This window comes from Schistocerca cancellata, chromosome 2 (assembly GCF_023864275.1).
Source record: "Schistocerca cancellata isolate TAMUIC-IGC-003103 chromosome 2, iqSchCanc2.1, whole genome shotgun sequence".
Classification (NCBI taxonomy): Eukaryota; Metazoa; Arthropoda; class Insecta; order Orthoptera; family Acrididae; genus Schistocerca; species Schistocerca cancellata.
Window position 1 is genome coordinate 1,059,766,026 of NC_064627.1, and position 14,991 is coordinate 1,059,781,016.

Here is a 14,991-nt window from a genome sequence, read left to right on the forward strand (position 1 = left end):
AAGCATCCCACAATTGGGTGCCATATTTTTTAAACCAATTTTCTACCATTATTACCGAAGTTTCGCACAGGCATCCTCCCCCTGTGTCCCCCCACCCCTCATACACGCACACACCCACAATGTTTGTCACCAAATTTAACTGAATGACATAAACATTTCAACAAAAGCAAAAGCTATCCCCTACTCCTTAGAATACAGCAACAGAGTAGAGAAACAAGTTAGACAATTGTGTTGTGTAACACCGTGAATGCATCTGGAAACGCCTGAAAAATGAGTGTAAATTCTGTAAGCGTATGCAATCAAGTGTGGAGGAGAGACAATGATTTTAAAGTTAATAGTTCATCAGGAGCCTTGAATTTTGAAAGTTCGAGTCTGACTGTTACCTGCTCATAAAGTGCTGCCAGATCCTGATCAGCAAGTTTGTCAGGAGGCACTTCCACCTTTACAAGGTACTTCGATAAATAAGCCCTCTTCTTCAGAGCCTCCATATTCTGGAATAGCCATTCCAATATTGGATGAATAATGTGTTTGTCTCCTTGGACTAAGCCCTGTCTGAATACTGATCTGAAATGAAGGAGAACGTAACACGTAAAATTGTAAGTAAAAGAAAAATTATTAATTAAACCTCTAAAGATAAAATTAGCATTAGCAGGCTTCAATGCTTTCCAAATTTAAAAAGGAAGTTCCACAATGGTAAATACAGCAAAAACCAGTCAAATGTGTTTCAAAAAAACTGGCAAAATACATCTGTAATACAGCACAGATCAAGTCATGACAGACAAATATAACTAAAAAAAAGAAAAAATAAACTAAATCAATAAAGTGCATTCAGCTTAAAAAACAAACAAGCAGACAAAATACTTTAAGCCAGATACAATAATGTGTTGTAGAAACACACAATACAAAATATTCTTTTTGTATTTTTTTAAAAGCCAAATACGACAAGATTAGCAGCCGAAATAGGTGGATAAACTTTGCCAACACTTAGCTTCACTATGATATGGTGAGTACACACAGATACTGATAGGTTTGCAAAAATTTTAGGCAGAGTACTGTAAATAACGGTATGTGTGGAACAATATAATAAAGGAAATTCCAGGTTGGAAATGATAAATCAAAATGATGACAGACAACTTAAGTTTCTGCCTTCCCCCATCCATATAAAAATAATAACAATAATAATAATAATAATAATAATAGTGTAATAATAAATTGAGACAGATTTTTAATATCCATTCAGAATTTATTGTGTACTCCTTTCAATATGGCTGTAACTGACTCTTCTCCTCACCACAAACTTTCTGTTTCTCTCACTTTTCTGCTCCATTAATTTTGTTGATGATGTGAGCATCCTATGAACTGTGAACAGTGCGACAGATTTTGATAATTATCTATAAGGGATATTTGCTTATTTAGAGTATCCTTGCTCAACATTATTCAAAATTAGCCCTAAATAAAAGCAATAAAAGAAATGATTAAAAGTCATCAGGTTCACTGTAGGAAAGAGTTCCTGAGAGTATACATTCTAAACTAGGAGCACAGCTGAATGACACTGTTTATAAAGCTTATTTAAAATGTGAAGACTAGTACAAAGACAAACTGATCCCAGTCAAAACACCCATTTCTGAACAGTGTATAGAAGGTGCTTCTATTAAGTTCAAAGCGGTATGGGATAATATCAAACAAGGAAATTCCCAAAACTAACAATGGAAAATCCAGGATGCAATAACAATAGAATTGGTATAGACTGCTGCTCATCACAAAGTGTTTAAGTGAACATTGGGCCACTGAAGATGAAATTCCAGTTTATAAGTTCAAAAATTATAGTTTATCAAACAGTTACTGCAGAAGAGTTCACAAGAGAGGTGGTGTAGCAATTTATGTTGGTAGATGAATCAACTGCAACACTGGTAACTTTGATCTAAATTATTTATGTGAAGAACTGAATTTTGAAGCCAATGGTATAGTCATAAGTAGTATGAAGCTAATAGTAGTATCATTGTACAGATCTTCCAATGGTATTAGAAGTGCGTTCTTAAAAACATTGGACATCCATTATGTGCACTCACTGAGAAAAGATTTACCAACTATGACATTATAACAGATGATGATCTTAATTCTTATTTTGACATGTCAACTGACAAGCGCAGTGTTAGTGATTTGAAAAACCTACTGCTACAGTTCAATCTACAGTGTGTTAACTATAAACCTACTACAGAACAAGTGTGCTTAGAAATCCATTTGTTAACTTTAAATGCACCCAAGCCCCGTGTGATGTAACAATGTTTCTCTTCTCTGACCACAAATCAGTGCCCCTAATATATGTTAACAGGACCAGCTCAGTCAATCTGAGTGATGACATGGCCAATTCAAAAATGGTGATCACTAGACCAATGGAAAAATTGACAAGTTCAGGAAAACCCCTGGAGACAGAAATTGGTTCTGCCAGAGAAATGATGGTAATCTTTGTCTATTAAATGAGTCAGCTAAGATAAATTTTGAATGTTTCTTTAACTCATTTCTGCAAATATTTAATGACAGAGGTTGTAAAAAGAAGGTGTCAAAAAAGAAAAATTCTTGGTACACTAAGTCACTGTCTGATATGAAAGATCATGTAACAATGCTGTTAGATATATACAATAATATTAATTCTGAAAATGCAAAATCTCTCTGTGTAAGATGGAGAAATGATTACAAAAAAGCAGTTACTGAGGCGAAAAAGTCACACAATGCCCAGCACATTCAGACTTCTAACAATAAATGCAGAGCTGCTTGGAATCTCATAAATAGTGTTGCCAAAGACTCACATACGGTCAACATCAATCTCTCTCCACAAGAGTTTAATGATTATTTTAATACATCTATCGAGGAAGTGAGCAATGGCATCAGTAAACCTGATACAAGTCCATCGAAACTCTTAGAAAAAAATTATCATGGGATGCCCTACAATAATATTCTCACTTTCTCTGGGGTTACGCATAGTGCTGTATTAAAAATAGTAAGGGACTTCAAGTCATCAGACAGTGCTGATATTTATGACATGTCTTGCAATTTGCTGAAGAAAGTAATTGATTCCATTGTTTATCCGTTGACTCACTGCATAAATAAATGTTTATCAGATGGATACTTTCCAGAGTAGCTGAAATTATCTAGAGTGGTTCCTGTGTATAGGGTGACAAAGACAACCCTGTAAGTTTCAGAACAATATCAATAGTTCCAGTCATGACCAAAATAATAGAATACATCATTTACCATCAGTTTTCTGCTCATTTTGAAAAATTTTGAATATTTAATGTAGCACAATATGGACTTAGAAAAATATCATCAACAGTAGACGCAACAGACACTTAAATATGTTCTTAATGTGTTTGAGGAGAAGGGATTCGCTCATGCCATGTTCTGTGACCTGAGTAAAGCATTTGACTGTGTAGGACATTACACACTTCAGAGAACAGCCTAAAACAACTAAAGTCTTATCTCCAAAACTGTAGGCAAGTTGTGTGCATTGGCACAGAAAAGTCTACCGAGGAACAAACTAAGGTGGGAGTTCTGCAGGGATCCGTATTGGGAGCATTTTTGTTTTTGGTAATGATCAATGACCTACCCTCCTTTATAAGTTCCAATACAGTGCTATTTACAGATGATGCTACCTTCCTAAACTACAACAATGATCTAAATAAGTTAAAAGATTCTGCTGATAATACACTCGCCCAAACGTCATATTGGTTCAGGTCAAATGGGTTTGTCCTGAACAAGAACAAAACACACAAAATGGTATTTAGTTTAAAAGACAAACGTCCTTTTCATGATGTGTGTACCTTCCAATTTCTTTCAATTATTCTTTCCAATTAATTTTTTTAATTATTCAAGCAGCAATTATTAATCAGTTTCCATTATTTTGCCCCCTCCCCCCCCCCCCCCCGCCCCCATATGCAACTATTCACATTGAACATAAAGAAAACAAACAATATGCACTTCAGCATAAAGAGGGAACACATTTCTGTTGCATTAAGCATAGATGTTAAATTTATAGATGTTGTAATAAGCACAAGGCAGTTAGGTGCGAATACTGATTGTCAGTTACCATGGAACGAGTACACACAGATGCTGACAAAAAATACACCATTCACATGTTTTGATCTTAGAGTTTTATCATCTCTCTATAGCAGCCAATGTCTTATGTGACATACTACTCTTACACACACTCAGTTGTTAGCTACGGGGTTTTTATCGGGGGATCAAAGGCACAGAACCTGGATACAATTTTTAAACTGCAGATAAGAGTTGTAATGATAATAACTAGAAGTAGTAGACAGGATCACTATAAAGAAATGTTTAAAAAAACTGGGTATCCTTACTGCACAAAGTCAGTATGTCTATCAATCCGTTCTGCATATTAGAAGAGCAGCAGTCTGGACTTACATTTACCATGGAAAAACAAACAAAAAACAAGATTTTCTACCAGGGAATAAAATTGCATAATAAACTGCCAATGAAGAATAAAAAGATTTCTAAAATACATCTGTTTAAAAAGGCAGCTAAAATATTGTTTATAAGTAACGCACATTACACAATCTAAGATTACTCGGAGAATTCGAAGCAGAAGTTAATAAGGAAAGTGGATAACTACATCACCTTGTCACATTACAGTTCTGTAATGCTTTTGCAAAAATGTCATGTACCAACATATATAGTGCATGATGATAATGTTTTGTCATTCTCCAGAGCTCAACATCATACTCATTACTCATCACAGGAGGGGAGGGGCATTGGGAGTGGGGGAGGGGCGGGAGGAGGGTGTTGGCTCAGTTTTTCAAATGGACTGAGGGAACCACATGTGCAGGTGGACTGGAAAATAGTGGAACAGTGGCATGGTTGTCAGCTCGTTAAGACAATTTTCCAAAGAGACTGGACTTAGTGCAAAGGTATAGCAGCAATCAGGGTTATGCAGTCATTAGCATGGGTTTCTGATACATGCAGCAAAACTGTGTTTCTACCAAAAACGTTGTACAATAGTGAAGGATGGTTTCTTCATCATGCCCACTTCTCACCACTTATCCTATCCTCTGAAAGCATACTTCTACATTCTAAAAAAAATTTTTAGCTATTTATTTTCATTCATTTATGATGACAAACCCCAAATCATTCCAAGATGACCCTTGAATGAATGAGTGAATGAATAAATGAGTGAATGAACAAATAAATAAATAAAACATCATGTATCATTCCTAACCATGAAGACTAAATCATGTTAGAAACAGCATACAAAGAGGCATACAAGTAGTCATTCGTCCTTGAACTGAACAGGAAGAAACACATACAATACTATTAAAAGTACTCCCTGTCATACACTTTACAGTGAGTCACTCAGTATTTATGAATATTTCACTGGTACATTATACTACGAGTAAAACACAAGTGTAAATACACTAGTCTTGAAGAGAACACGTGCATGAGTTTTGCTACTTTTTTTTCCATCAAATACAGGTAACTTTTTCTACTTGTGCATGTAAAAAAGTTGTCATTTCAGTATTTCCAATAACCTATCATACACTGAAATGACAAAGAAACTGGTATAGGCATGTGTATTCAAATACAGGGATATGAAAACAGGCAGAACATGGCAATGCGGTCGGCAACACCTATGTAAGACAACAAGTGTCTGACACAGTTGTTACAATGGTTACAGCTGCTACAATAGCAGTTTAGAAAGACTTAATTGATTTTGAATGTGGTATTATAGTTGACACACAAGCAATGGGACACAGAATTTCGGAGGTAGGGATGAAGTGGCATTTTCCTGAACAACCATTTCACCGATGTACCGTGAATATCTGGAATCCAGTAGAACATCAAATCTCCAACATCGCTGCAGTCAGAAAAAGATCCTGCAAGAATGGGACCTATGACGACTAAAGAGAACTGTTCAACGTGACAGAATTGCAACCCTTCTGCAAATTACTGCAGATTTAATTCTGGGCCATCAAACATGTCAGCGCGTGAGACATTCAATGAAACCTCATTCATATGAGCTTTCGGAGCCGAAGGCCCACTCATGTACCTTTGATGACTGCACAAGACACGGCTTTACAACTCGCCTGGGCCTATCAACACCGACATTGGACTGTTGATGGCTAGAAACATGTTGCCTGGTCACACGAGTCTTGTTTCAAATTGTATCGAATGGATGGACGTGTATGGATATGGAGACAACATAATGAATCCTTGGTCCCTGCATGTCAGCAGGGGCCTGTCCAAGCTTGTGGAGGCTCTGTAATGCTGTGGAGTGTGCGCAGTTGGAGTGATGTGGGACCCTTGATGTGTCTAGATATGACTCTGACATGTGACATGTATTTAAGCATCCTGTCTGATCACCTCCATCCATTCATGTCCATTGTGCATTCCAAAGGACTTGGGCAATTTCAACAGGACACTGCGACACCCCATATGTCGAGAATTGCTACAGAGTGGCTTCAGGAATACTGATCCGAGTTTAAACACTTCCGCTGACCACCAAACTGCCCAGACATGAACATTATTGAGCATATCAGGGATGCCTTGCAACGTGCTGTTCAGAAGAGATCTCCACTCCCTCGTACTCTTACTAATTAATGGACAGCCCTGCAGGGTTCATGGAGTCAGTTCCTTCCAGCCCTACTTCAGGCATTAGTTGATTCCATGGCACATCATGTTGCGGCATTTCTGCATATTCATGGGGGCCCTGCATGATATTAGACAGGTGTACCAGTTTCTTTGGATCTTCAGTGTATAAGCTTAACTATGCATCTGGATTCATACATGCAAGCGTGCACTCTTTTATCCAATAGATCATCTTACGCTGGTGTTTCAGGCCCAGGTTTGTATTTCAAAACTCTCAACATTCCCAAAATCCTGATGGTGGTCTGTTCAGGTTCTTCAGTTCGAATGTCAACTTTGTTGCTGGTATCAATTAGTGCCAACACATCAGTTAGAACCTGAAAAAATAAAACCTTATTACAGTCACAAAAAACACAAATAAAATATAAAAATCAGCATGTGTTTTAGTGAAAATCAACATTAATTTTGTGATCCCAAGGAATTTCATAAAACAGAATTATACAAAATGTGATGTATGGTCCATAAATAACACATGCTATCAAAGCCAAAAACTAACACAGACACACACACACAAAGAAAAAAAAATCAAGCAGTAATCTCAAACTTATGGCGAATAAATTTTCTGTGGATGAAGAGCTACTGCATGAACAAGAGGCTAGTCTTCAGTAGCCAGAAGATAATTAGTACAGAAGGACTGATGAGAGAGCCCCATCAGGTTATATATGGATCGGGGGTTGATTTAGCCCCTCTCCTAAAAGAAAAAGACTTGTAAATGCTCAGCACATAGACATATTTACAAATTAATAAGTGATGCAAATGTAAAATGACTCGTGCTGCATCATTACGCTTTATTGTGCAAAAAGATCCATGAAACATGAAACTATCTATCACACCATAGCTCCTTCAAATAAAAAACCGGATTAACTTGAAATGCAGTGTGTGAGGAGAGGATGTTAGGCATCAGGTGTGTCGCTACGGGTGGACTCTAGTGCTGAATTACTAATGCCTTTTCTTCCACCCCGCTACCCCACACTATTTCCCTCTGTTACTATTCTCTAACATATTACTTTACTCAGTGTTCATCATTTTCTTTCTCTTCTTTGCTGTGTTTTGTGTGTCACCTCCAGAACTACACCACATCCCCTGACTTATGACCCACACTGTATCAACCATCTCATTTATGCACAACACAAAGTGCTGATTGTTGGTACATAGTTGCATGTCCCACATTGCTCCTGCTGATATAATTATTCCCAGAGCTAAAAATTGACCACTCTTCCTGTTTCATTCACTCTCGCATATTTTTGCATTTTTTTTTCTGAACCATCCTGTGACACACCAACATGCCCTACTTCAACCTTCCAGTCCCCCCCCCCCCCCCCACACACACACACACACCCCTACCCCATTACTTTCTCTTGTCTTATTCCAATACGCACATACTAATCCCACCTAATCCAATCACACCTGCTGCCCCCCTCCCCCCTTTCTTCATACCAACCTGCATCCCACATTATTGTCTGTCTATTTATTTCTCTCTTTGATCTTACTGTGTTTTAATGTCAGTTTCTGTTCATTTTCACCTTTCACTACATACTCCACTCCGTTACGTTTCATCTTGTTTCCCTATACTTCATTCATTCCATTCTTTTTGTGATTTTTCCCACATACTTGTATGTATTTTATGTTTTATGTGAGGTTTTTCAAACATATTTTTTCATAATTTAATATGTTTACGTGTTTTTATCCTCGACCGTGGCTCCTTGATCCTCCACCTGTGTCAATATAGAACAGTTTCCCTATCCCTAGCAAGAACCCAGTCCTACATACCATTCCTACATTGCTGCCTAGCTCATGTAATCCCCTCAAATGGCCTGACAATCAAATCACCCATCTCTGGTTGCAACTCCTCCTTCCACAATGATCTCTATCTGTACAAGTTCAATCAGTGCATAGCCCTCACCAAACAAGTCCTGCAAAACTAAGTAAATCAGGCCCAAACCTCTTTGCAATACCTCCCCTTTCCATCCGTAAAAATCTCCTGCACTGCAGTCCCAAATTCCTGCATCACACCTCTCACACTGTAACTCTTGCCCTCCAGCAACTACAGCATTACGGACAATGCTACTTCAAAAAAAAACTCAGCCAACCTGTTCATCTCATACTCCTGCCTTGGACTACCAATATCCACCTCCTCTACAAGTGCATCCAAACCTCCCCCACATCTTCTCATAGCTGACAGAACCTAGCTTGCAGACCTATTACATTTTACCATACAGAATCCATATCTAAACCAACCCAAAAAAAATCATGAATCTCTCCTACAAAATCCTTAGTTCCACTGAAATATCAGTCCTTTTCAAACACCTTACCAGTTGCCTTACTCCCATATTCAAACATGAAGTGCTTTTTAAAGGCCTTCTCACCTTCTCTCGATCCCTACAGTGAAAACGTCTTTTTGGCACCATCCCTTCCAACTAGATTCAATCCAAAACCAATACTGAACCTTGCCTAACTTAGTTCACCCCTCCATCTAACCATCTCACTCTCTCTCTCTCTCCTTCCTCTCTCTCTCTCTCTCTCTCTCTCTCTCTCTCTCTCTCTCTCTCCCCCTCCTCTGTCTCTCCCACCCCCCTCCCTCCTATCCTTCCCCACTGTTGTACCTTCTACAGATTTTCTGAAGACCACAAACCTTACCCAGGAAGCCCCATTGCAGCCAGTTACTGTTTTCCAACTGAGAGAATCTCTGCTCTCATGGGCCATCACTTTCATTCTATTACCCATAACCTACCCTTCTACATCAATGAGATCAACCATTTCCTCCGTCATCTCCACAGCTCTTATTTCTTTACCACATGGAATCCTGCTCATCACTGTTGATGTCACCTCCATCTATACTAACATCCACGATGCCTGTGGCCTTTCCACTATTGAACACTACCTTTCCCAAAGCCTGACTGACTCCAAACCTACAATCTCCTTCATGGTCACCACCCACAGTTACTTCTCCTTTGAAGGCATCAATAATAAATGAATCTGTGGTACAGCAATTGGCACCTGCATTGCACCATTCAATGCCAAACAATTTATAGGCCAACTAGAGGAATCCTTCCTAACCACCTAGAAACCCCTAAACCCTCAACTGGTACAGATTAACTGATGATAACATTGTGATCTGAACCAAGGGTAAGGCCACCTTATCTACATCCCTCCACAACCTCAACACCTGCTCCCCCACTTGATTCACTTGGTGCTGCTCAACCAAAAAAGCCACCGTCCTCAGTGCTGACCTCCACCCCAAGGATGGCTACATCTGTAACTCCATCCCTATCATGACAGCTGCCACCCATTCCATAGCAAGAAGTCCCTTCCATAGAGCCAATCCACTTGTGGGCATCACATCTGTAATGATGAGCAGCCCCCTCTAAATATATCAGTCTCACTGATGCCTTCACATACTTAAATACCCTCCCAACCTTGTACAGAAGCAGATCTCCTGTGTCTTGTCTCTCCAATCTCCTACCACCTTCCACATACCACCATCTGCCCACAAGGTGCATCCCCTCGTGACTCACTACCACCCAGGGCTGGAGAAACTGAATCACATTCTCCGCCATGGTTTTGACTACCTCTTGCCTTCCCCTGGAATGAGAAATACCCTACCCACTATACTTCCCATTCCCCCCACAGAGTTATTACACCACCCACCGAACCTCGTAGTATCCTTGTCCATCCCTACAAGACCTCTAGCCTCATAACAGTACAACAGATCTAGATTTATTTATTTATCTAGATGTCCCATACATCCTCCCACTGCCACCTACTCCAGTCAAGACACCGGCATCTCCTATCACATCATCTAAGTCGTGAAAGGAGTCACATGATCCACAAACTAAGCTGCAATCACAGCACTGTTTCCTACTTGGGCATGAAAACTGAGAAGCTCTCTGTCCCCATGAATGGCCACTGACAAACCGTGGCCAACAGCTACTTGGGCTACTCAGTTGCTGAACATGCTGCCCAACACAATGTGCTTCATTTCAATGACTGCTACAAAGCCTGCGCCATATGGATCCTACCCATCAACATCAGCTTTTCTGAACTGCACAGATGGGAACGCTCCCTGCAATATATCCTACATTCCTGTAACCCCCCCCCCCCCCCCCCCGCCCCCGGCCTTAACCTGCCCTAGTCCCTATCCTCCATCTACCTATCCCTTCCCTGCTCCCACCCCAGCACCACAGAGCCTTCTATTCCACCCTCACACCAACTAGCCTTTTTCCTCACCTCTAATTATCTCCTTTTTCACCCCCCACCCAAAACTTCCTGACTGCACCTAGCAGCCCTACACTGTCCCCACCACATCCCTGCATGCTCTCACAAACAGCACTAGAACTTCCTCCACACCTACCCTGCCTCCCTTCCCCTCCTTACCCCATGCCTTCTTACCCCCACCACCCAAGCCAGATTGCTGCTGCTATCAGGCACAGTTGCTGTCTGCAATCTTGCCACAGCAGCCAAAGGTAGTGGTCATATATGAGTGAGTTGTGCTTGTATGAATGTTTATGTATTTTCTCTTTCAGAACCTTAAGTGCATAAAAATCTTTTCATTATGCCTCTCTGTTACTCAACATTTCTTCTGTATAGTAAGTAGCAATCTGTCCTTTTCATATCGTTGTTGTTGTTGTTGTTGTTTGTTGTATTATTTGTAAAAGGCTGTCCTTTGGGATAAGGCACTAATGACCTGATTTTAAATTGTAATAGTCATATGTTGAACCAAGTGTTGGTCAACATGACAAGTATGATCACTTTTCTATAAAAATACGGTGACTTCCATCCCTAGTTCTGAGTCGAGTTGAAGGCTTGAACCAGAGAGTCCAATGGTTTTGCAACACACCAGGCTGTGACTTCCTAGACTTGCCCCACATGGCTGAGAATTGTAAGGTTCCCATAAATAGGTCAAGTGTGCATAACAAAGGCTGCTACCCAGGTAGCTGACTGTATGTGGGGTGTACACAAGGGTCTTTTAGATTAGGTGACTCTCCATTCCATCCAGATTACGATACATGCAGGCCACCAATAAGTATCAGTGTAAGATCCAAAGAAACACGCCAACCAGGCGAGAGTATTGAAATCCTAGATTAACTGCCAAATAATTTGCAACAAAGTGCCAGAGTCTGACACGCTCCTAAAAGGCAGTAAAGCTCACATAATACTAGGTACAGAAAGCCAGTTAAAACTGGAAGCTGACGGTAGTGAAATGTTTGGCATTTAGCATATATCAAAAGGATAGGCCAATGAGAACTGGAGGTATTTGTCACTGTAGACAAGAGACTCAAATCCACTAAGACTGAAATTGAAGTTTCAGTTGAGATTGTATGAGCAAGACTCAGTATTCAGGGTGGACATACTCAGCTCCTGATATAACCGAAAATTTTAGAGAAAAACCTTAGTTCAAATCACTATATGGAAGTTCACTAATCATACTGCAATCATTGGAGTAGATTTTAATTGTCCATCAATCAACTGGGATAATTACAGTATTGTTACAGGGTGAACATGACAAGACATCCTGTGAAACATTACTAAATGCCTTCTCTGGAAACTATTTAGAACAGATCGTTCAGAACCCCATTTACGCTAGAAATAGCAACAAACAGACTTGACCACCTTTTAGGATGTCCACATAGAAACTGGTATCAGTAACCATGAGGCAGTTATAGCAGCAAAGATTACCAATGTACAAAGGGCAACTAAAACAAGTAGAAAGATCTATATGTTCAGTAAAGGAGACAAAGAACCAGTAGTGATACAACTCAATGAGGAACTTGAAACTCTTAGCTCAGTAGAGAAGCTCCTGGAAATGGAAATGGAAAAAAGAACACATTGACACCGGTGTGTCAGACCCACCATACTTGCTCCGGACACTGCGAGAGGGCTGTACAAGCAATGATCACACGCACGGCACAGCGGACACACCAGGAACCGCGGTGTTGGCCGTCGAATGGCGCTAGCTGCGCAGCATTTGTGCACCGCCGCCGTCAGTGTCAGCCAGTTTGCCGTGGCATACGGAGCTCCATCGCAGTCTTTAACACTGGTAGCATGCCGCGACAGCGTGGACGTGAACCGTATGTGCAGTTGACGGACTTTGAGCGAGGGCGTATAGTGGGCATGCGGGAGGCCGGGTGGACGTACCGCCGAATTGCTCAACACGTGGGGCGTGAGGTCTTCACAGTACATCGATGTTGTCGCCAGTGGTCGGCGGGAGGTGCACGTGCCCGTCGACCTGGGACCGGACCGCAGCGACGCACGGATGCACGCCAAGACCGTAGGATCCTACGCAGTGCCGTAGGGGACCGCACCGCCACTTCCCAGCAAATTAGGGACACTGTTGCTCCCGGGGTATCGGCGAGGACCATTCGCAACCGTCTCCATGAAGCTGGGCTACGGTCCCGCACACCGTTAGGCCGTCTTCCGCTCACGCCCCAACATCGTGCAGCCCGCCTCCAGTGGTGTCGCGACAGGCGTGAATGGAGGGACGAATGGAGACGTGTCGTCTTCAGCGATGAGAGTCGCTTCTGCCTTGGTGCCAATGATGGTCGTATGCGTGTTTGGCGCCGTGCAGGTGAGTGCCACAATCAGGACTGCATACGACCGAGGCACACAGGGCCAACACCCGGCATCATGGTGTGGGGAGCGATCTCCTACACTGGCCGTACACCACTGGTGATCGTCGAGGGGACACTGAATAGTGCACGGTACATCCAAACCGTCATCGAACCCATCGTTCTACCATTCCTAGACCGGCAAGGGAACTTGCTGTTCCAACAGGACAATGCACGTCCGCATGTATCCCGTGCCACCCAACGTGCTCTAGAAGGCCAGCAAGATCTCCGGATCTGTCCCCCATTGAGCATGTTTGGGACTGGATGAAGCGTCGTCTCACGCGGTCAGCACGTCCAGCACGAACGCTGGTCCAACTGAGGCGCCAGGTGGAAATGGCATGGCAAGCCGTTCCACAGGACTACATCCAGCATCTCTACGATCGTCTCCATGGGAGAATAGCAGCCTGCATTGCTGCGAAAGGTGGATATACACTGTACTAGTGCCGACATTGTGCATGCTCTGTTGCCTGTGTCTATGTGCCTGTGGTTCTGTCAGTGTGATCATGTGATGTATCTGACCCCAGGAATGTGTCAATAAAGTTTCCCCTTCCTGGGACAATGAATTCACGGTGTTCTTATTTCAATTTCCAGGAGTGTAGATGACCTATGGCTCAAATTTAAAACAACAGTTAACCATGCACTGGATAGATATGTATGAGCCGTGTGTACTTCCATCTTTCCACGACTCGTTTCCTGAGTGTCGTGTGGAGCCAATATTTTTGGTAATCGATAGTGTTTGGGGGCGATCCGGCTCTAGCATTTCATTGCTGTCTTTTATTGCTTCGCTTCTATTTTGTTTTTCCACGGTTGTTCAGGGTTGGTCTTTTATGAGGCTCTTTCATTTGAACTCCCGCCCGTAGTGTACCTACTATCGATTGCAAGTTCTGTCTTTGGTGTACTTAGAATCCGTAGGTTGATAACACGACCGACTCACGTGTTTACTGCAGCAGACTCTTTGGCCTGTACTATTTATAGGCGAGCAGGGTCACGCTGGAGGAAGTTGTCGCGCAGTGGCCTTCGTGTCTGCTCTGGTAACGTCAACATCCTGCCTTCCGCGTACAGGTGTTATCGAACCCGCACTTCTACACGTGGAGGAGCATCGGCCTGGTTGAGGCCCCTCTGTCCGCTCTTCACTGGTTGTCCGCGTGAGGCAGATGGCAGCAAACAAACAGTAACCATCATGGGGCGGTGGAGCCGCCGTTCGGCGAGGGTTTGAGTCCAGGAGCAATTCGGCTGGGTCGGTGTCTGCCGCGACGACTGGGGACGGCTCAGAATTGTACACAGCAGTCCCAGACAAATGACGAAGTGCACCGAGGGAAAGGAGGAAAGAAGTTAAGTGTGAATGTTTCAAGTTGATCGTCCTTTGGGATTGAGTTCATCCAGTCATCTTTCCCGCCTTGTGGCCACCGCCGTGGCAATCCTCTGTTCTGTTAACTGGTGCAATTCTGACAGTGCAGATTCCTCCACGCATCGTTGCTAACTGGTGTAGTGGTGTATTTTGGTAGTTATTTGTGTACGTTTGCACTTCTATGTTTTGGTAGTTCATCCTCCCGCCCTGTGGTTGCAGAATTTCGGGTGGGGAGTTAGTTCCTTGTCTCCCAAGATCTAGTGCTCTATTATTAAGGTTAATTCTAGTTCAGTCCAGTGTTATGTTAATCCCTGGGTATATGTGTCCGTCATACTATTTGCGCTGTATTTATTCTAAGTGAGTTGCACTGACAATAGTTGG

General features: G+C 42.1%; 1 protein-coding gene across 1 annotated transcript in view; it reads right to left on the reverse strand.

Annotated features, from left to right (window-relative positions):
• Positions 1 to 14,991, reverse strand: part of LOC126163059 (intraflagellar transport protein 81 homolog) — a 104,229-nt gene that overhangs the window by 75,041 nt on the left and 14,197 nt on the right. The window contains exons 2-3 of the mRNA XM_049919959.1: positions 6,838 to 6,974; positions 384 to 564 (exon numbers count right to left, since the gene is read on the reverse strand). Coding sequence (XP_049775916.1) covers positions 384 to 564; positions 6,838 to 6,974 — 318 coding nt within the window. The remainder of the gene's footprint in view (positions 1 to 383; positions 565 to 6,837; positions 6,975 to 14,991) is intronic.